Source organism: Sus scrofa, chromosome 16 (genome assembly GCF_054392235.1).
Source record: "Sus scrofa isolate SSC_HxYL_T2T_F1_AM1 chromosome 16, Sscrofa_HxYL_maternal_Yorkshire_Landrace_v2.0, whole genome shotgun sequence".
Taxonomy (NCBI): domain Eukaryota; kingdom Metazoa; phylum Chordata; class Mammalia; order Artiodactyla; family Suidae; genus Sus; species Sus scrofa.
In genome coordinates this window covers 42,112,990-42,135,674 of record NC_139398.1, presented here as the reverse complement: position 1 = coordinate 42,135,674, position 22,685 = coordinate 42,112,990, and the positions used below count along the sequence as shown (strand labels likewise).

The window sequence follows — 22,685 nt, the reverse complement described above, 5'->3', positions numbered from 1 at the left end:
CTTAAAGATGGAGCCAGAGGTTAGAGTGATAAAGCTGCAAGCCAGGGCATGCCAAGGATTGCTGGCAACCTCCAGAAGCTAGGAAGAGGCAAGGAAGAATTCTTACCTAGCATCTTTAGCGGGAGCAAGGCCCTCCAGCTTGATTTCAGGCTTCTAGCCTCTAGAACTATGAGAGAATAAACTTCACTTGTTTTAAATCAGCATATTTGTGGTAATTTGATAGAGCAACCCTTGGAAACTAATATACTCTACTAGACAGAAGTAGTAACCTCCAAGATGTGACAACCTGAATGTCTCCAGACATTGCTAAATGTCCCCTGGTGGTGGTGATGGCGTGGGGGTAAAACCACCCCTAGTTAAGAGCCACTGAACAAAATACAAGTCTTATCAAAGAGTGGATGAAACATTAAAAAAAAAAAAAAAATCCAGTCTCTAGAAAGAGCAGAAATCCTAGTCAAACCTTTGGGTTTTTATATTTTTAAGAGTTTTATTTGGTATAAGTTTCAATGTTAAAATATTTTAATGACCCATGTAGAGATAGTCTGAAACATGCGTTTCCCCAATGTCCCTCAAAATATATTTTCTTGTGAAAATCATATTTTGAAGGAAAGTTCAATTTGTATCTCTATATGACTAAGTTTTAAAAATAGTTTTATAAGGCTGTGTACAAATGCACGTTGTTTTTGTCATTAGGTTTTTTAATTGTTCTTTTCTTTTTTTTTTAAACTAGTCTAAAAATGGCCTTTTTGTCCAGCAGTTCCCATACTATGTAAAAAAAAAAAAAAAAGAAAAAAAGAAAAATACATATATATATGTGAGTTCTCTCTATCTGGACTGCTGCCTGTCCCTGACATAGAAAGTCTGACTTATAAATGTTCCCATCAGGAATTTATTTTCTTGCCAAAACTCCTCTCCTCTTCTCTTTTCTTTTCTTGACAAATTCTCTCTGGGGTTTAGGAATCAAGGTGGCCTTATTTCCCAGCTCTTTGTTTTACTACTGCAGTTATGAACAGGGGATAGGACTACTATATTTCTAGAACCCAGAAGTAGAACTCTAAATGGACCAAGCAGAACCCTGCAGGCAACTATAATGGTCAGCAAGGAGATGCTACAGACCCATGTTGACATCTTCTACTTTAAGAAGATGATGTCCTGTGTCAGTGTGGAGAGGTTACAGAAGACTAACATTTTCCATAGTTCCATAGAAATGGAATGATGTTCTGACAAGGAGGGATTTGTTAGCAGCTTTTGGCTACAAAGAGCTCTTTGAAAGAAAGAGATCTCTGCAGGAGGTACCCTTTTGTCTGCCATTAACCTCAAACCAGGTACCCTCATGCTCATCTCGGCCCTAGCACACCTTTCAAATCTTTTGATGTCTGGCCCTAGCACACCTTTCAAATCTTTTGATCGCAAAATACCTTGCCTAACCTGTTGGTTCTTTCCATAGATCAAAGAAGTAGAAATGAAGAATAAGTAATTAGCAGATGACCAGATCTTTTCCCTAACTTCCCCTTCAGTAATTTCGCAAACTGTGTGAACGAGATAGCATCTCAAGAAAGGTCGTGAGGAGTTGACAAGCCTGCATATGAGCCTGCGCACAGTGAGGGATGGCCACAACTCTGACCACCCCCCATCTCAATGATTAACTAAGATGATGTCCCTCTTTCCCTTTAAAACACTTTCATGGCTCAGCAGAATCTTTGGGACGCTGTTTTTGGGGAACACTAAATCCACCAAATCCCCAGACTGCCAAAATTCTGATTAAAAGCAACTTTCTACCAACTTTTATGAGTAGAGATTTTCAAGGAGTGATTTGGTAACATAAATGCATTATTTATAAGCAATATTGGTAATCAGATATTTTAATGCTGTAGTTCAACTATATCATGGCTTAAGTGGCTTCGCAATTTGGCATGGGATCTCATGATTATATATAGTACTGCTTCCATGGGGAAATGTATTTTGACTTCCAGAACTCTATTTTATAAATAATATACATTATCCATTCCCAGGTTATTGTGTTTCTGTAACTGGGTTACACATAATGCTACATATCAGAACACTAAAATTAAAATAATTTTAATTATACAAGTTGATAGCAATCAATACATTGGATGAGAAAGAAAGACAGGGAATGGTATTCACCCTATTAATAGCTTTTTCTTACACCTTTCTCTAAATGATGTCCATATCCTTCCAAGAATTTAAAATATAATAAGAGATTTTTGGGGAGGTTTAGAGAAAATGCTTATTCTTAAACAGAGGTAGAGTTGAACTTATTTTCTGACATAAGTAAAAGCAAATCTTAAAACCCAGTGCAGTTTTCTCATGTTGCTTATCCTCTTTTTTTCTTCCCATTTACTTCAGTTAAATAGGGCCCCAAAGTTAAATATGTGAAAATCCTACCTTAATATTAAGGTGAGGAGTTCCCCTTGTGGCTCAGTGACTAGTATCCATGAGGATGCAGGTTCAATCCCTGGCCTCGCTCAGTGGCTTAAGGACCCACTTGCGAGGGTTGCCATGAGCTGTGGTGTAGGTCTCAGACATGGCTTGGATCCTGTGTTGCTGTGGCCGTGGCATAGGTCGGCAGTTGCCGTTCTGATTCAACCCCTAGCCTGGGAACTCCCATATGCTGCAGGTGTAGCCCTAAAAAGCTAACAAACAAATAAACAAAAAATTGAGGCAAAATTTTAGCATGTTTATTTCATTTAAAATGTTAATAACATAAATTATAAACCTTTCTAGCAATGTCTACTTGAAAATGAAATTGGTGAAAGATACCTCAATAGAGACCATTTTGATATTTCACATGAAAAAATAATAGGTGAAAATCAGAATGTTACTCAGTTATTTGATGCAGCACCCTCATGCCCAATCTCCCAGTGAAGGGAGAAAAATCTTTGAATCTCTGGCACAAGTATTAGAAGCTACAGTTTTATGTTGGTGTTGTGGCCACCGTCTGTAAAGGAACGCTGAGTGGAACCTCTCAAGCAGTGATTAAGAGAGGAGTGAGTATGATAACTAGAGGAAGGCATATTATGATCTTGGCACCATCACTCAGTATTACCCAGCCTCCTGATCCCCCCTTCTTTTTCTATTAAATGAAACTCCAAGTCACGAGTCAGGGGCAGAACTTGGATCAGGATACAGACTCCTGCCTCTCCATTTTGTACTTCTTTTTGTGACTCAACTTAATCCTTTCAGGGAAGTATCCAAACCACATCTGCCTGAGTCTCCTGCCAATTTCCTTTAAACACCAACGTCAGCTGAGTCAGCCTCCTGCCAGCTGTCCTCCTACTGAATGCAATAAGGTTTACATTCTCACTTTTTTGATTAAAAAAATATCTTGGCTAAACAAAGATATATACTATTCTAACACCTCCTGCAGAATGCCCTGCTCTTGAGGCTTGGTTTTTCCTTTTCCTCCTATTCTTTCAACTTTCATAAGCTTAGATTTGGCCAAAGTTAAGGCTCGTCCCTTTTCTCTCCTTGTTCTAATGTAGGTCCCAGGTGGGCCCACCATACACATCCTGATGATGCAAAATGAGAAAATAACCCCATCCTTAGAGCTCATCTCCTTGGCATTATCTCCATCTCTATTCCACCTCCAAAGTCCCCCAGAAGATGTAGCTCATACTCTGTAGCTCACATGCCAACTTGTATACAATACACAGGCTAGTTATAGTCAATACTATGAATGGGTGCTACTCTGAAATTTTAATTATTCTCAGTCACAGATTGTGGGCCTAAACCGATATTATTATGATCTATATAGCTCTCCAGCTACATAGTTTACTTAGATTCATCTTCCTTTTCAGCATCCTTATTTAAGTAAAATAAGCACAAGAATGATGGCATTTTTTCCAGCTTATGTCACATGTACTACCATGGATACTGTACATAATAATAATAAAAATGATAATAACAATAACAATAATAAAAATGTGAGACCATTTCAAAAGGGTTATGGGCCTGTTTCAGGAATAAAGAGTGTGGTGAATTTTGACAGAATTTTGCTTTGCAGTAGGCTAGGCCAAGAAAAAGGTCTCCCTAGCAAAGGAAGCAAAGATATCAAAGTTTATGTTTGCAGCCTTCACAGACCAGGTTATATCGTAGAACAGTTCCTTGTTTCCCATCTGCACCTTCCGGCTTTCTGTCCAGAAGTGAACAGCATCTGCCTTGATCTTCCCGAGGTATTTTCTCTTTAATACAACCTCTAAGTGAGCTATGCCCAATAATTTAAAAAAAAAAAGATTTCATGCTGACGGGAAACTTTTTGGCAGTGGTGTGTGTGGGTGTGTGTGTGTGTGTGTGTTTGAGAGAGAGAGAATGTGAATGAATGGAATGAATGAATGAATATCAGGTGTAGGTAAAGGAGAAGTTTTGTATTCCCGAAAGCCCAGTGAGAAACTCAGGGCATATTTTCCTAAATAATCATTGTCAGAGGTAATGTGATTTAGGTATGTTACTCTTTAAAGGATTATTTTATGGGAAAATACATCCTGCTTTCCACAACGGAATTACAAGGGATCAAAACTTTGAAACATGGCTTACTGGAGAGCTAGGTTCTGTGAGGTAGATTGTTTATTAGGCAATATTGTGAGGTGAATGTAACAACCACTACACTATGGAAACACCTAATGAGGCAATATTGTAAGAGCTGTGTATAAGCTGAAGCAACAAAAGTGATCGCTTGCTTTAATAACATTTTTCACACATATAAGGAAAGAACTAGAAATCTAACCTTACACTAAGAATAATTTTCTGAGCAGAGTATTAAAAATCTGGAATAAAAACAGGCCCAGGTTTAACTTAAATTCAAAGAAAAGTTTTAAGAATGCAGCCAAAGTTTACAATAACAAACCTTCCTCCTTCTCTGACTTGATTAGGGTAGTATTCATGGCAGGTAAAGGCTGTGCCCAAAAGTCAAAGAAAGAGTAGCTAGTGTGGGAAAAAAAAAAAAAAAAGAAAGAAAAAAAAGAATCTTTGAGGAGAGTAGGACAGGTGGAAATGGAAACCGTGTTTCTTTGATCAAAGTTTTCAAAAGAAGAGGTAAGTGACAGAGGAAAACCCTAAGTCAGTTTGGTATGGGGCCTACTAGACTGTCACCATAGCTGGAAGGCAAAGAGCAGCACAGACTCTCACTGTATCCATTTCATCCTTTCTGTCCTCTAGTGCCTGGCACTTGCTCTCTCTCTTCATCCTTTTTTATGCCCTTTGTTATGGTCTCTCTGTCCCTTTTGTCTTCTCATCTTCTCTCAGATGCTCTATGTCTTTTTTTTTTTTTTTTTTTTTTTTTTGGTCTGGCACTCTTACCTGCTTTCTCAGTGTCTTCATGTATGTTTTATAAAGAAACGACAAATTGTAGGATACAAAAAGGAAAGGTGGAGTTCCCGTCATGGCACAGTGGTTAACGAATCCGACTAGGAACCATGAGGTTGTGGATTCGGTCCCTGTCCTTGCTCAGTGGGTTAACGATCCGGCGTTGCCATGAGCTGTGGTGTAGGTTGCAGACGCGGCTCAGATCCCGCGTTGCTGTGGCTCTGGCCTAGGCTGGTGGCTACAGCTCTGATTCAACCCCTAGCCTGGGAACCTCCATATGCCGCGGGAGCGGCCCAAGAAATAGCAAAAAAGACAAAAAAAAAAAAAAAAAAGGAAAGGTGTTTTTTTGGAGTTCCCCTTGTGGCTCAGGGGTAACAAACCCAAATAATATCCATGAGGATGTGGGTTCCATCCCTGGCTTTGCTTGGTGGGTTAAGGACCCAGCATTGCTCTGGCTGTGGTGTAGGTCAGCAGCTGCAGCTCTGATTCAATCCCTGTCTAGCCTGGGAACTTCCATATGCTACAGATACAGCCCTAAAAAGACCAAAAAAAAAAAAAAAAAAAAAAAAAAAAAAGTAAAGTTTTTTGTTTTTGTTTTTTTTTTTACGCCACTTGATGTAAATCCGTGGGGGTTTTTCAGTAAAAAAAGAACACAAAAGAATTGGAAATTTTGTTGTATTTAAGAGCTCTGTATATTTCTGCATGTCTGTGGAACATGAAAGACTTAGTTGATCAGAGCTTCCTGAAGACATTGTTTTTCATGAATAGTTTATTAATACCATTTTGGCTGCTGTGAACTAGTTTTTAGACAGTCATTTGATAATAACTGGTAATCACATGTTCTTTTTCTTATAGCTTCACCTTTTACAAGTCCACCTATTCAGGAAGAAATGATGACAAAATACTCGAACCTTTCCCTGGAGAGTCATAACATATCCCTGACTGGTAAATGTATCATGTTTCAAATAATATAATGTCCAAATAATTTTTTATTTTTAATTAAGCCATTGTATTTTGCCTCATAAAGTACTAATCCTTGATCAGAGTCTGGTGGGAGAAACACACCAGTATCTCACGCAGTTATAGTACGGTGTGACGGGAGTCTAATGTGATGAGGACAATGTGCTCTGTGTGCAGGGAAGAGGCAGCTGGTCCAGGCATGGGAGGGTTAAGAAAGGCTCTCCAGAAGGACACCTGGGAAGAAGGGAGGGTTCATCTCGATTTGCAGATACTCTTAAGTTTTCATCACATCTTACTGGCACATCCATTCAAATCATTCTGCACTGAGAGGAGATTTCATGTACCTACTGGAAGACCTTTCAGGAAAGAAATTAAAGATGCTATCTGTGACACTGACAGTGACAGTGCTATGGCAAACCTTGTAAAGAATCCTGAAGTAAAACTCAGTTCTGCTTTCTCTTTTCAGTTTTGTAGTTCAGTGTTTTAAAAGAAATCTCAGAGTTCCTTAATGAGTGTGAGTTTTAGTAACAATATTGAAGTATAGAATTTTAAGCCCGTTTATTGAGTCAATACGTTTTATCCTATTATATGTCCAGTCTTTAACTGCCCTCTAGTCTTAAGAACTGTTTCTCTTTCTGTTTCATATGAATAAAAGGTGTTGCCCTCCCCCCTTTCTGATACCAGTGGAATGTTGGCAGTGAGTTTTCTAATAAAAGATTATGTTTATGACTTTGTGTAACCCTTGTTTGTCCCCAAATGTCTTCATGCCAGTATTCGGAGGTTGTTCCTACTTGTAAAAAGTAATTACAACATTCCTGTGTTTCTACTTGTTCTTTTACCTATTGTGTGTTCTAGTTATTGGTTTCCTTTGTTCAGATGGAATGTTTCTTTGAGAGAGCTTTATGTGAGAACAGAATTTTGCAAATCCTTTCACTACCTTGATTATGCTGGCAGCAGCATACCCCTCACTTATCCGGTATAACTGGAGCCTGAGGAAAAAAGGATCAGGTGTCAAAAGAGAGAGAAAAAGTGGATTTTGTAGTAGATGTCAGGCTGGTTATTTACTTACCTGTTTGGTATTTACTTAGCCTATTTGGAGGGTCACTCCTAACCACTCCTTTATTCTGATCCTGCTATTAAAACCAGTATTCCTATAATGTTCATGAGAGTAGGCATTCACCATTGTCCATTACTCACCTTCTGCCTTGGCCTGATCAAACTGTAGTCAGGCTATTCTCTTCCTCTAGACCCCTTAATTTCGACTGGCTCCAAGTCTGAGAAAGCGGTAAATGCATGACCACAACCCAAGTGTGCTGTCTGCTTCCACTCACTGGACTACCTCATTTTTTTCTCAAAATGTCCTGCTAGCCCACTTACTCCTCCCTATAAAGGAAAAGGTTTTTTTTTTTTCTTGTCTTTTGTTCTTTTAGGGCCACAACCGCAGCATATGGAGGTTCCCAGGCTAGGGGTCTAATTCGAGCTGTAGCTGCTGGCCTACGCCAGAGTCACAGCAACACCAGATCTGAGCCTCGTCTACAACCTACAGCACAGCTCATGGCAATGCCAGATCCTTAACCCACTGAACAAGGCCAAGGATTGAACCCGCAACCTCATGGTTCCTAGTTGGATACATTTCTGCTGAACCACAACGGGAATTCCGGTAAAGGTTTTTTCTTTCTTTTTTTTTTTTTTTTTTTTTTTCCTGTTTGATTCTGAAATACTTGTAGAGCCAAAGCTTGGAGCATTTTTCCTATAGACTTTTGGAATAAAGACTCTCCTTAAGTCTGGATTTGTTTTTATTTGACAAAAGAAAAGATCTGACATTAATTTTGAAACACAGGATCTCTGAGGTGTGACCTAGATGTGACCCTTCTCATGTAGGTTATTGTTCTGGTTGTCTTGCCATCAGGAAGTTTGGTTTTAGGAACTGCGTTTATTGAAAAATAGAATTTAAATCTGAAGATGCATGTACACTTAATAGGAACCACAGGCTTTCTTCTTTCTTCTATCACTAGGATTTTTAATCTACTTCATAAATAGAATGTTTTCACATTTTGTCATATTGTTTACTTGAATTGTACTTAGCATTTGTGTTGTTACTTATTATTTTCTCTTTCCCTCTGGCCATTTTACAAGATGATCTGTTAGGATAAAATGTTTCTTATAGAGAGATCCAAATGTAGTACATTAGCTGCAGATTTGGGACCAACATGACAACATCTGGCCCAGTTCTTAGCACACTTACTCAAAGATGCATGAAACTGGGAAACAGATCACTTGCCTGGGAGAGTGGGGAAAAACATGACCTTTGATTCATGAAAGCCTAATTGTTTATTTGCTTTATGTTTTTAAAATGTTACTAATCATTTACTTAACAGACACATGGTATTGACTATGTACCAGGTATGTATTTCTAAATATAACCTAGTTTAAACCTTATAAGAACCCTAAGCAATGGGTGCTATTACTATTTGTAATTTGCTGCTAAGGAAAAAGAGGCACAAGGAGGATTAAGTGACTGACCATGGTCACAGGTGGTAAGTTGGGAGTTTGATTTTGAACCCAGACAGTCTGGCACCATTATACTGTGCAGCCTTTCTTAATGCCCAATTACTCATTTCTTTCAGCAATGTCATTAACACAATTTTTAGCAAACTTAAATTAGTTTTGAAACCATGTAAAAAGTTTCAAAAACAATGAAAACAAAGCTATTTTCATCACCCTTTGCTAAATTGGTTTGTCTTAGAATGTGCATCTGCTGAAATAATGAGTATATTTGTAAAAGTATAATTGACTAAGAATAAAGTGTTTTTTTCCAGTTGTCTGATAATACTGGGTTTCAAAAATTGATCTTTTAATAATGGGCTATTTTTATATCACTGTGTGAGGTTTTCCAATGTCAATATTTGGAGTTCATTGTATTATAGCAATTAGAGTGTTCATTATTTTATTTATTTTTTCTTTCTTTGTGCATATTACAGTGTTTGGTGTCCCCATCAGTATGTTATAGTTTAACCAAACAGGTTAAAAATCAAAACAGCAGCTGGCAGTTTACTTGACCACCCTGGTAATGTTGGCTTAGGCTCTCCCCAGCAGCACATTTTATTTACCATTTTGAGAGATGAACTGCTGTCCTGGCAAAGACCTGGTAAGACAAGGAGGTAGACAAAGCTGGCCTTGGAGCTACAGATCTGTACATTAAGGTACAGAGTAAATTTGGAAAGATTAAGGAAGATCAGGAAAGGTGGCCATGTTGCTTAGACCATCTAGGCAAGAATTCTGGGTTAGGACCACTCAGATTCCAGGTTCAAGTGTCTGGTCAATGAGATTGAGAAAAAGAAAAGAAGCAAGTGTCCCTTATATTTGGCTACTCAGACCTTTTGTTGCAGAGAAGATCCTAGAATGACTCCAGTGAGGTGCAAATGTTTATGATATTTCTCAGAAGCAGACTACCACTCATCAAATCTTATGTAGACTCTTGATGTACAGAGGAAAAAATGTGAAAACTAATACATGCAGAGAGTGAAAAAGGTGGAAGAGGGATCTACCATAGTGATGCCATTGGTGGTAGCTATTAGCAACTTTTGTTTCACACTAGGGTTTCCCAGCATAAATACTGACATTTTGGGTTGGATATCTTTAGCGTTGGGGGGAGTACATTTGGGACATTATAGGATGTGGAGCAGATCTCTGGCCTCTACCCACTAGATTTAAGTAGCATCCACCAAGCAGTGACACCTGAAAATGTCTCCAGATATTGCCACATCTCCCATGGGGGCAGAAATATCCTCAGTTGAAAATCCCTGCTCTACACGTAAAAAAAGAATAGCTGTATAACTCTTCCCTGTCCCTTCAACATAGGAAGACAGATGATTTGATAATCACATGATGATAACATTTAATAAACAAATCTCACCTAAAAGTTAGATGATCGTGCTGAGTAATAGGCATGGAACCTCCTCACATAAGTGGGACAAGGAACCTGATCAGTTATAATCTCGTGTTTTCCCTTCCCTTTTGTGGATGTTCAAATCCTACCAGTCTTTGAGAATCAAGTCAAAGCTTACCTCTTCAAAAAAGCACAAATAGAGAAGTACTGTTTCTGTTTCTCTGATAAGTATCTACCATTTTAAAATTATTTTAAAATAAATAATTAAAAAAAGAATGTATACATGTATGTGTAACTGGGTCACCTTGCTGTACAGTAGAAAACTGATGTAACACTGTAACCCAGCTATAATAGAAAAAATAAAAATCATCATAAAAAATAAATTCATTTTAAGAAATATTAAAATGTTATTTCCAGCAACACAGTAAATTAGGGAATCTGAAAATTCTCTTGCCACACAAAGGAAATCTAAAATATAGCAAACTTTCTTTTAAATATGTAGCTAAGTACTGTTAACAGATATAATTAACAAACCAATCTATAATAGGAATGGAAAAGAGTTTTACTTCAGCCAAATGGAGGATTATAGTCCAGGAGACAGATTCAAACAGCTCTTCCCATAATAGGGAAGGCTTATAAAGGCAAAAACCACAAAATTAACATAAGTTGTCAAGAATTCTAACTGGAGCTGGCAAGAAGTAAGGGTGCTTGTTAAACAAAGATTGGTTGGGGTGTGAAATGGCTGCATAATTAACAGTGGAGACCTTGAGACTCTAAGGCTACAGCTGGCAGCTGCTAGGCATTTTGAGAACTGCTGGTGGTATCCTTTTAATCTGATACAGTTCAGAAAATGTAAGTTCTCAGCGATGCAGGAACCATTTGCAACCATATGCATGATAGCCTCCCAGCTGCATTTTCTTTCTTTCTTTTCTTTTCTTTTTTCTTTTTCTTTCTTTCTTCTTTTTTTTTTCTTTTTGGTCTTTTTAGGGCTGCACCCATGACATATGGAAGTTTCCAGATTAGGGGTCGAATCAGAGCTGTAGTTGCTGGCCTAAACCATGGCCACAGCAACATGGGATCCAAAGCACATCTGCGACCTATGCCATAGCTCAGGGCAATGCCAGATCCTTAACCCAGTGAGCGAGGCCAGAGATCAAACCCGCAACCCCGTGGTTCCTAGTCGGATTCGTTAACCACTGAGTCACAGCGGGAACTCCAAAAGAAGAAATATTTGAAACATGAAAAACTTGAGTAAAAATATGATGCTATTTAGAAAAAAAAAAAACAACCACTTTTTGGGGGAGTATCTTCAAGGTACACTGTGAACTTACTCAGTGGTATATGTCAAGAATATCTCAATAAAACTAAAAGAAAGGGGGGAGAAAAGAGAAATCATGTTTGAGATACAGCCAAATAGAACTTCTGGGGATAAAGACAAAACTTGTCGGACTTGACTACTTAACTGCTTCTGTATCAGCTTGCTCTCTTTTGCAGTGGTAACCTCTGCTCCGTGTGTGTGTATGTATGTAACCAGAGAAATTATATATAGTATTGTTTTGTGTTCTTTTTTTAAATTTTATTTTATTATTTTTTATCTTTTTAGGGCCATAACCAGTGGCATACGGAGGTTCCCGGGCTAGGGGTTGAATCAGAGCTGCTGCCTATAACAGCCACAACAACCACGGATCTGAGCCTTGTCTGTGACCTACACCACAGCTCGAGGATTCTTTAACCCACCAAATGAGGCCAGGGATTAAACTCGCATCATCATGGATACTAGTCAGGTTTTTAACACGCTGAGCTACATGGGAAATCCGTTTTATATTCTTCAATATGGATGTAAACCCATATGTATCATTCTGAAAACTGCTTTTTTGTCATCCTTCAACATTAGTTCGTGGCATTCTTGCCATATGACCTATGGATCTAGCTTGTTTCCTTACTGTGTGCACAGTATAGATATACCAGCTTCCTTGGATATTTTTCTGTTAATGTTTAGTTTACTCATTTTTTTTCTCATAAAATTGTAAACCATGTAGCAGTAAACATTTCTACATGTCTTTTTGGACATGGTTGTATGTGTTCCTCTAGAACAAATACCACAAGTAGAACTGCTGAATTAGAAACTATGCACATTTTTAATAGATACTTGAAAATTGCCCTCCAGAGTATCTTGACAATTGGCCCCTTCCCCTACCTGCATATCTGAGTATAATTTTCCCTAGATCCTGACCAACCTTGATAGCGTTAAACTCTTTGCTATCATGAGTGTGAAAAGCTGTACCACTGTTGTTTTCATTTGCATTCCAGAGTGAGAAACATTTATATATGTGTGTACTTACTTGTTAGTATTCTTTATTCATTTTCCTATTGGGCTTATATATGGTTCAGTTTATTTAAATGAGACAGCTCTAAATTTTTAGTACCAATCTGCGCTTTGTATAAAAGTCGTAAATATTTTCACTTGTATTTAAATTTTCATTTTTTTTATTGTGTACAAATCTCATTTATATATTTTCTATTATTTTCATAAGAATTTTTAATAGGAATTTTTGAACCTTTAGTTTTTTAAAACCATTTAAAACATAGTTTCATGTATTCTGTATGATAGAGCACTAACTTATTATTTTATATAAATCCCAATGTCCTTTATTGAATCGTTCTTTTTCCAACTGCTTTGAAATACCACCCTAATCATCTTCCAAATTCCCATATGCTATTTTTTTTTTTTTTTTTTTTTTGGTCTTTCTTTTAGGGCCGCACCTGGAGCATATGGAGATTCCCAGGCGAGGGGTCTAATCGGAGCTGTAGCTGCTGGCCTACACCACAGCTCATGGCAATGCCAGATCCCTAACCCACTGAGCAAGGCAGGGATCGAACCCGCAATCTCATGGTTCCTAATCGGATTTGCTTCCGCTATGCCACGACGGGAGCTCCCCCATGTGCTATTTTACTTTTCTACTGCTTAAATGTTTTTCAAACTTTTTGCAGTGCTACCAAAGTAAGGAATAAACTTACCTCATAAACTGATGATACAAAGCATGCATGTACACACGTCAAGCAGCATCTACATCTAAGAGATGTGCTGTACTTTGATAATTTCTTACAATCTATTAAAAAACAAATCTAATGGTAGCTTAATCCACTAACAGTTTCCAACTTGCAATAGGAAAAAATTCTGCTTATTTTATTCCATTAATTTTATTGGTGTTTTCCAGCATCATTAACAAATTAATTTTTGAAACATCACATCTTTGTTCTTTAAAAAAAATAGCTTTTCCTATTTCCTAGAGTTTTACTCTTTCATATGGATTTCTTTTTGGAATCAAGTTCCATACAGGTATTTTCTGGATTTTGACTGATGTTTTCGCTCAATCTGTGTATTAACTTGGGGGAGAATTAGTATTGTTATGATACTGTATTGTCACCTGTGATTTAGATCTCATTTGCCTTAGGATATCTATTACAGTCAAAATTTCCTTTTTTTTAAAATAAAAATTGCACATAATTAAGATGTACAACATGATTATATATAAATGTGTTACTACTACAGTCAGGCGAATTAACATATCATCTTTTCACATAGCTGTTTTCTTGTGTGAAGAATGCACCCAAAATCTCTTAGCATATTTCTTGTGTTCAATACAGTATTATTAAGTATAGTCTTCATGCCTGTACAGTAGCCCCTAGTCTTATTCACTCTACACAACTGCAACTTTGTACCCTTTGATCAATATCTCCTTATCCCCGCCCCTCCTCAGTCCCTGGCAACACCAACATTCTCCTGCCTGCTTCTGTGAATTCAACTTTTTTTTTTGGATTTTGCATATAAGTAAAATTACATGGTATTTGTATTTGTCTTATTTTACTTAACATAATGTACATAATGTCAGGGTCCATCCATTTTATCATAAAAGTCAATTTCCTTCTTTCTCAAGGTAGAATAATACTCCTGTATGAGTGTATGCATGTCACATCTTCTTTAAGATTTCTTCTATTGGACATCTGGGTTGTTTTTATATCTTGGCTATTGTGAATAATACTGCTATGAATATGGGGGTACAAATCTTTCTTCCAGATCTTGATTTCATTTCCTTTTATTATATACCCAGAAATGGGATTGTTGGATCATATGGCAGTTCTTTTTTTTTGGCTGTACCCCTGACATATAGAAGTTCCCAGGCCAGAGGTTGAACCTGTGCCACAGAAGGGACCTGAGCCACACAGTGGCACTGGATCCTTAACCCACTGAGCCATCAGGGAACTCCTGGCAGTTCTATTTTAATTTTTTGAGGAACTTCTCTACTGTTTTCCATAATAGCTTTATCAACTTATATTTATACCAACAATGTACAGCAGTACTCCTTTTTCCACATCCTAACCAACGCTTATCTTGTGACTTTTTGATAACAGCCATATTAACAGGTATGCAGTGATAACTCATTGTGGTTTTGAATTGTATTTTTTCTGATGATTAGTGATGCTGAGCACCTTTTCATACATCTGTTGGCCATTTTTATGTCTTTTTTGAGAAATAGCTATTCAGTTCCTTTGCCCATATTTTAATTGAGTTTTTTGTTTTCTTGCTATTAAGTTGTTTGAGTTTCTTATATATTTTGATTAGTACCTCAAATCATGATTTTGATTAATAACTCCTTTTCAGATCATGGTTTGCAAATATTTTCTCCCTTCTGTACAGTGTTTTAATTTCCTTTGCTGTGTAGAAGCTTTCTAGTTTGATGTGGCCCCATGTGTTTATTTTTGCTTTTAGTGCCTGTGCTTTTGGGATCATATCCAAAAAAATCATTTCCCAGACCAATGTCAAGAAGCTTCTTCCTCTGTGTTTTCTTCTAACAGTTTTATGGTTAGGATGTAAGTAGAGTTCTGGAATATGCCAGGAACTTAAAGAGGACAAATACGAAGACACCCTGAAATAGTCTGGTTAAGATATTACTGCTAGCACTGGACTTTCAATGTCTCTAGAATAAAGGTACATGGTAGATTTGGGATAAAATCGTTGAATAAATGTAAGGCACATAGTAGGTGTTCAATAAATAAGCACTGAATGAATGTGTAAATGAACAAATGATGTCTATCACTGCTATAAACCTACTGTTGCTATTGTGATTAATTTTTCAATTCTGCCTAGGTCCTGAAGTCACCTTCTCTAACTTAAAAGTCCTAGGTAGGAGACTTGATTAGGCAAGTGTCACTCACAGGGGTAAGGAAAAGGAATATCTGGCTTTTCGGCTTCCATAGTGAGTAAGTGAGGGGGTTTTGCCTCTCACCAAAACTTGGAAAAGGTGTTCAGATTTTGGTTATCCAGATATAATAGTCCACTGCTATAGTGTTGGATTAACTCTGTGTTAATTATGTGGAAATATTACTAACCTATATGATTACTAAAACAGTTTAACTATTTGCTGTAGTTTCTCTATAACTAATATAAACAGTAGTTGCAGTACTATTTGTTCTATTTCTTTTGCTGAGAAAAATATATTTGATTATTGGATTATGAATAAATGCTATATCCTCAAATTAAATATTACATTGTTGAAACAAAAAGAAATAGACCTTTCTAAAATTTGAATGGAACCATAAATCTTTTTTCATTTTTCTTTAAAATGATCTTAGAAATTAGTTTAGAAAGTATAGAAATAACCATTATAACTGAAGTAGAAGAAAATAATGACTGACCAGTAGAACTTCTTTCGGCCAGCATCTTTTCTTGAGTAATTTAAGTACATCTTCCAGAATATTGATAAATGTTTGATGAATTATGTTCGGTTAACCTGTCTTAATTTGTGTAGAAATTGTCCCTTTTTCTAGTATTTCTCTCTTTATTTTGAGAATACCTGTATAAAATTCCCAAAGGTTTCACATAAGCTATGTTCATATAACACCATAGTTCATAAGTCTTCAGGAATTTCAGAGGGAGGACTTGGAGATTTTATATACTTTATATATGTACATATATGTGTATACATATAGACACACATGATTTTATTATATATTTTTATAATTTTTATACTCAAGTTGAACTTATATCCTTTTGGGTTTCTCTGTACACATTGGTGATTTTACTTTTTAAGCACATGAAATTCAGAAGCCACATGTTTTTTAGATTGTATCTCAGTATCACACTGGTCAGATGACATAAATCACCTGTTGAAGAACTAAATTTAAAAAGATGATTATAATTCTTTATTTGAATATGAGATTTAATTTGGGAGAGCAATATTCTTACATTATTTTACAAATCTGAATATGCAGTGTAAGATATATTTTATTGTTATACAGAGGAATTATTTTATAAAATCAATTCAACTCCATATGGTAGGAAGCATGACATTAATGGAGCAACAGCATGTTAAAAATAGGACTGATTGCCCCATTTTTATATAGGGGTGTTAGACTCATGTTAGAGTGGCTTTCTGGCTGTTTCTGTAAGGATTCTGCATTTTCCATCTATGTTTTAGGATGTAGAACTGATTTTTCTAGGGACCTTGTTGACTTATATGGCAATATGAAGGAGAGCCACATTTATCATGTCTCTCTCCGCTTCAATCAGAGTCGCCCCAGCTTACCAGTGCTATGTGTTGTAGTGTAGTTAACTCTTTTTAATAAGAGTTCCTACTTTTATAGCATTTGGGAAACACTGTCCTATGTACAAAATTTTAATTGACTTTTTCCGTTTTTTTTAATTTTTTATATAAGAACACAGTAGATTTTTATTTCAAGTGATATGACTCCTAAATGGACCAATTACGATCTAACTATTGCCATTTCTCTGAAGATAACAAATGACTTAAATAAAAGTCCATATACTTTTTTTCCCTTCTAGTTTTATTGCGGTATTACTAGCAGTTACATCATTATCTAAGTTTAAGGTGTACAGCATAATGATTTAACCTACATATCATGAAATTATTACCACAATAACTTTAGTGAATATCCATCATCTCATATGGATACAAAATTAAAGAAAAAGAAAAAAACTGTCCCTTGTGATGAGAACTCAGAACAACTTTCATATGTAACATACAGCAGTGTTGATTATATTTATCATGTTGTACATTACATCTCTGGTACTTATTTATCTTATAACTGGAATTCAGTACCTTTTGGCCATCATCCAGTTTCCTTTCCCCCAACTCCTCTCCTCTGGAAACCACAAATCTGACCTCCTGAGGCCCCTCTTTTCTCTATAGGTTGTTTTCCTTTCAAATGCCAAGCATGGGGGTACACCAGTCCAGTTCAGTCTTCTCCATGCAGTACCAACAAAGGCTGTAAGTTCTATGAACACAGACTGCAGAATGCAGACCTCTCTATATGTGTGGAATCACAGAGGGAGGACTTGGAGATTTTATATATTTTATAAAGTATGCCTTATTTCACTGGGCATGGGAGTTCATCCATGTTGTCACATAATGCCAAAGGAATTTCTTTCTTTTTTAAGGCTGAGTGATGTTCGATTGTTTGTATATACCACATTGGTTTCTGTCTGTTCATTCACTGATAGTTGATAAGGTTGTTTCCACATCTTAAACAACAGCATCTTGGCTATTGTGATATAAGAGGTATCCAGAATAGTCAAATTCACAGAAGCAGAGAATAGAGTGGTAGTTGCCTGGAGCTGAAGAGAGTGGGAAATGGGGACATATTAGTCAAATGTACTAAGTTTCACTTATGCAAGATGAATAAGTTCTAGAGATCTACTGCATAACATTGTGCCTACACATAAGAGTATAAGTCTCCTGTTAAGCGTCACTACCACAATTTTTTTTAAGTATTGTCACTATTATTTTTTTTTTTTGCAAATGAAAGGTATCTAATAAGAGCAGATAAATGATCTGAGTTTTACTTTTTATTGATTGATTGATTGATTGTCTTTTTAGGGCTGTACCCGTGGCATATGGAAGTTCCCAGGCTAGGGATTGAATCAGAGCTGTAGCCGCTAGTCTGCACCACAGCCACAGCAACTCAGGATCCAAGCCACGTCTGTGACCTACACCACAGCTCATAGCAACACCAGATCCACAGCCTGCTGAGCGAGGTCAGGGTTCGAACCCTCATCCTCATGGATGCTAGTCAGATTCGTTTCCACTGAGCCATCTCAGGAACTCCTGAGTTTTACTTTAGAAGGACAACTTATATGTTGTTACAGAAAACATGGAGAGGAAAAGAAACTTGTAGAGAAGAGAAGTTGGGAGGTCATTTGTTTGGTCCTAGTGAAAGATAATGAAGGTGTAGGGGAGGAAAAAGTTTTCTTTGACCCTCTTCGAGTCCCCGACTTAGATCTAAAAGTTAAACTAACAAAGATAAATCAACAGGAGAAAAGCATACAAATTGGTATGTTTTACATGCCACAGCATCCTTCATAAGGAAATGAAGACCCAAGGAAACAGTTAAATTTGAGTATTTTTATGCTAGGCTTGATGAAGAGTGGATAGTTGTGGGGGAATATGATAGATCAGAGAGTATGTGGTAAGTGTAATAAACTGGAGGAAATTTAACAAACCCTATTTATAGAATTCTTCTATGTGTCCCTTTGTCTTTAGGAGCTAAGGATGCTCCTTTCCCCCAGTTATAGGGAGGGTACCTCTCCCACGAGGGTTTTATGACCTGTTTCAGAGGAGAAGGGCAGGGGGAATGTCAGAGGGAGCTTCCTGCTTCTGTTTTTACAAAGTACTTCAGTTGAAAATATTCAGTAATACCAGGGTATGGCATTTTGGGGGTAGTGTGTCCTCAATCCCACTGAAGTGCTATAGGGTGGAGACAACTGGGCAAACCTGATTGACATTTAAGAGATAAGAATCAACTGGATTCTAAAGATGTGAATTCTTAGGGATCAGGGTAGGAGAAGGCTAATGCATCTCCCTAGGATATTCTGAGTTTGAAGAACCTTTGGGATATCTAGGTTTAGATGCTCAACAGACAACTGGAGATGTGGGGGGTCAAGAAGTTTTGAATGGAGCCAAAAAAAAAAAAAAGGTTTTACAAATAAAGGATATTAGAAATAATATTCGAATCCAACAGGGAGTGAGTAAAACCCCAAGGGAGCAAAGCCCCAAGGGAGATAGACATTCATAGGGTAGTTGGAAGAACTGGTGTGGCTATTAAAATGTTAGGATCATGAAATAGGAGCGGAGTAAAGGGAATTTCAAGGAGTCAGTAGTCTCCATCAACAGCTGATATTTCGGAGACATTAAGTAAAACAGGAGCTTTGCAAAGAGATCATTAGGTTAAACAGGTCTTTTTTAACCTAGGAGAAAGCACTTTCTATGTTTAAATATATGCTATATATAAATGAGAATGCTATATTTAAATGAGAGTGTGGGTGAGAACTGAAACTGTGTAGAAAACTCTTTTAAGAAATTTGCTAACAAAGTTTCTTTGACAGACAGGACCAAATTTTAAAGGTATCCTAACAGCTAAAGGTGAAGTGAGAAAAAAAACTACAGAAAACAGAAAGCTCAGGACCAAATACAGTAGACTTTGAATCATTTTCTCCTGTTCCTAGTACCTCATATAATTTCCGCACGTACATATGCTGAACCATATAAATTCCTTCAGTTTTACTGACTCAGTTTTTCCTCTTTATAAATGAATCTTGTTTAGGTCTTTCTACACCTACGGTTTTTGTTTTGTTTTGTTTTTTGGGCATAAAGTTCAATTCAGCAATTTTGGAATTACAGGAGGAGTTATTTCAAGCAAGTGCTCACAAAGCACTTCACACTATCTGAACTTCACTGTTTGCAAACTTTGCACCTGATCATTGCTTAAGGAATCATTTTTGTAAAGTTTTTTAAAATGTAATTAAAAGTGATGTTATGCTATTTTAAGTTATATTTTTTACTTTCTATATGTTGGTTCTCCATTCTATCCACTTTACATCTTCTTCTTCCTTTTTTTTTTTTTTGGCTGTGTCCATGATCCAGCCCTTGCCTCAGTGACAATACCAGATGCCCAAGCCATTGCACCACAAGTGAATTCCCTGTACTCACCTTTTAATAATACTATATTATTAAGCATGATATTTAATAATACTATATTATTAAGCATGTAATGCACTGCCATCTCCTAAACACAATCCTTTTCTTCCCATTAAAAGTAACCATCACTATTCTGATTTTTGTAGTGACATATCCTCGCTTTTTAAAATTGGAGTTCCCGGGAGTTCCCGTCGTGGCGCAGTGGTTAACGAATACAACTAGGAACCATGAGGTTGCGGGTTCGATCCCTGCCCTTGCTCAGTGGGTTAAGGATCCGGCGTTGCCGTGAGCTGTGGTGTAGGTCGCAGATGCAGCTTGGATCCCGCTTTGCTGTGGCTCTGGCGTAGGCTGGAGGCTATAGCTCCGTTTCGACCCCTAGCCTGGGAACCTCCATATGCCGCTGGAGTGGCCCAAGAAATGGCAAAAAGACCAAAAAAATAATAAAATAAAATAAAATAAAATTGGAGTTCCTGTCATGGCTCAGTGGTTAACGAACCTGACTAGTATTCATGAGGACACGGGTTTGATCCCTAGACTTGCTCAGTGGGTTAAAGATCAGGCTTTGCCATGAGCTATGGTGTAGGCTGCAGACGTGGCTCAGATCCCGAGTTGCTGTGGATGTGGCTGTGGCTGGCAGCTACAGAAAAAAAAAAAAAAGAAAAAAGAGACAAAAAAATTCTTTTATTACCTAGGTGTACATCCCTAAATATTCCAGTTTTTACTTTTTTTAAAAAAATGTTTTTTTTTTAGTGTCTTATTATCATTTTTTAGGTTTATCTCTCTCCCTTTTCTAATTTACTGCTGAAAAATCCAGTTCATTTATCTTGTATACTTTTCTCACAATCTGGATTTTGTTGTTTCTTTTATGTGGTGTAGTATAACATGAAAAATTTATGCTCCTCTATTATTTGATTACCAGTGATATACTTAGTGTAGGAAAAGCAGTGTGCTTGATTATTTTTCCTTTATTTACCACTGTTCAAAAAAAAAAAAAAAGTTAGCTCTATGTATTCTCCCTAAGTGGGATGTATATATATATCTATCTTAATACATTACCTTTGGCCTTGTACTGATATTTTAAATTCAGTGAAAATTCTGAATTGTAGGATGTTTATTTGAATTCTTCTGTTTCATAACTGTATCTTTATCCCATCTGTACAAGTTCTTAAGTATTAATAAGGCTGGGAATGATAGAATTAGTAAATCAGACCCCATTATACACAAAATATTCTATATTCTTGAAGTGACTACCAATAATATGATTACTGAAGAGTTAAAACAGTCATTCCTTACTCTTCCCACTAGTTTTTGTTTGTTTTTACAATGCTACTGTTTCTACACTGTCAGAGGTATTTCTTTAAACATTACTCTATCCCCTAAATCTTTGTCAGCTAGAGATTTTAAGCAGATTAAGATCACAGCCTTAGGCTTTTGTGATCCCATTATTGTAACAAAACCTTTCTTCAGCTGTGCCTAAGAAAGAATAATAAAAGGACCCAAATCTATGTTGACATAAGAATAATTCTTCAAAGGAATGTTACATTAGGAAACTGTTGATAGAACACTATTATTGATGATTTAAATTATATATTGGATTTCCCCTAAATATTAACTTTTACATGTTTTTTGTTTGTTTTCTTTCTTGGCTAACAGAACATTCCAATAAGCCAGTAGAAAAAAATATCACTTTAGAAAGACCTTCTAATATAGAACTCACATGCCAATTCACAACATCTAGGGATCTGAATTCAGTAAATGTGACTTGGAAAAAAGATGATGAACTACTTAAGAATAATTATCTCATCAATGTAACAGGAAGGCTCCTGTATACCCAATACATGTGAGTATACAAACTTTTAATCTGTATAGCTAGATAAAATTAGTTAAATTCTAAATATTTTTGCTAACTGAGCATTCTTTCCTTTGCTGTCGTTTGAATGTTATGCTAATATTCTAATTTGCATATTTACATAATTGTTTCTATTTTTAAATTTTGATTAATGGTTAAGTCTTTTCTTTCATTAAGAAGTGCTTTGAGAACTAAACCTATAGTAATAACTTAAATTATCTTTAGGTTCACCATCGTTAACAGCAAGCAAATGGGAAGTTACTCTTGTTTCTTTGAAGAGAAAAAGGAACAAAGGGGCACATTTAATTTCAAAGGTCAGTACTAATAATTTATAGAATAATGACTTCAGCATTATATTCTTACAATTCTAAATCCTCAAATTTTAAAATTGTAATTATAATACTAAGCATAATACAGCCGAAAGAAAATCATCATATACTTCCCATTGAATCAGAAGTGGTGACCTTGAAAATGGAGATTCCCAATTTCTTCTCAGTGCTGCCTCCTCCAGATTAAAAGTACAGGTTTGAGTTTGCAGGCTGCCAGGTTATTTCTGAGACTCTTGCATCTGTCTATTGAATTTATTTATTTGTTCAGCTCTCTAAAGTCAGAGCTTCTATAATATTCCTCTTGGTGTCTGGCTTATTATATTCCTAGACTGTGAGAATAT

At 36.6% G+C, this 22,685-nt stretch overlaps 1 protein-coding gene across 1 annotated transcript in view; it reads left to right on the top strand.

Moving 5' to 3' along the window:
* The window catches only part of EMB (embigin), a 105,464-nt gene that overhangs the window by 62,675 nt on the left and 20,104 nt on the right, over positions 1–22,685 (top strand). The window contains exons 3-5 of the mRNA XM_021076596.2: positions 6,178–6,267; positions 21,820–22,006; positions 22,241–22,329. Coding sequence (XP_020932255.2) covers positions 6,178–6,267; positions 21,820–22,006; positions 22,241–22,329 — 366 coding nt within the window. The remainder of the gene's footprint in view (positions 1–6,177; positions 6,268–21,819; positions 22,007–22,240; positions 22,330–22,685) is intronic.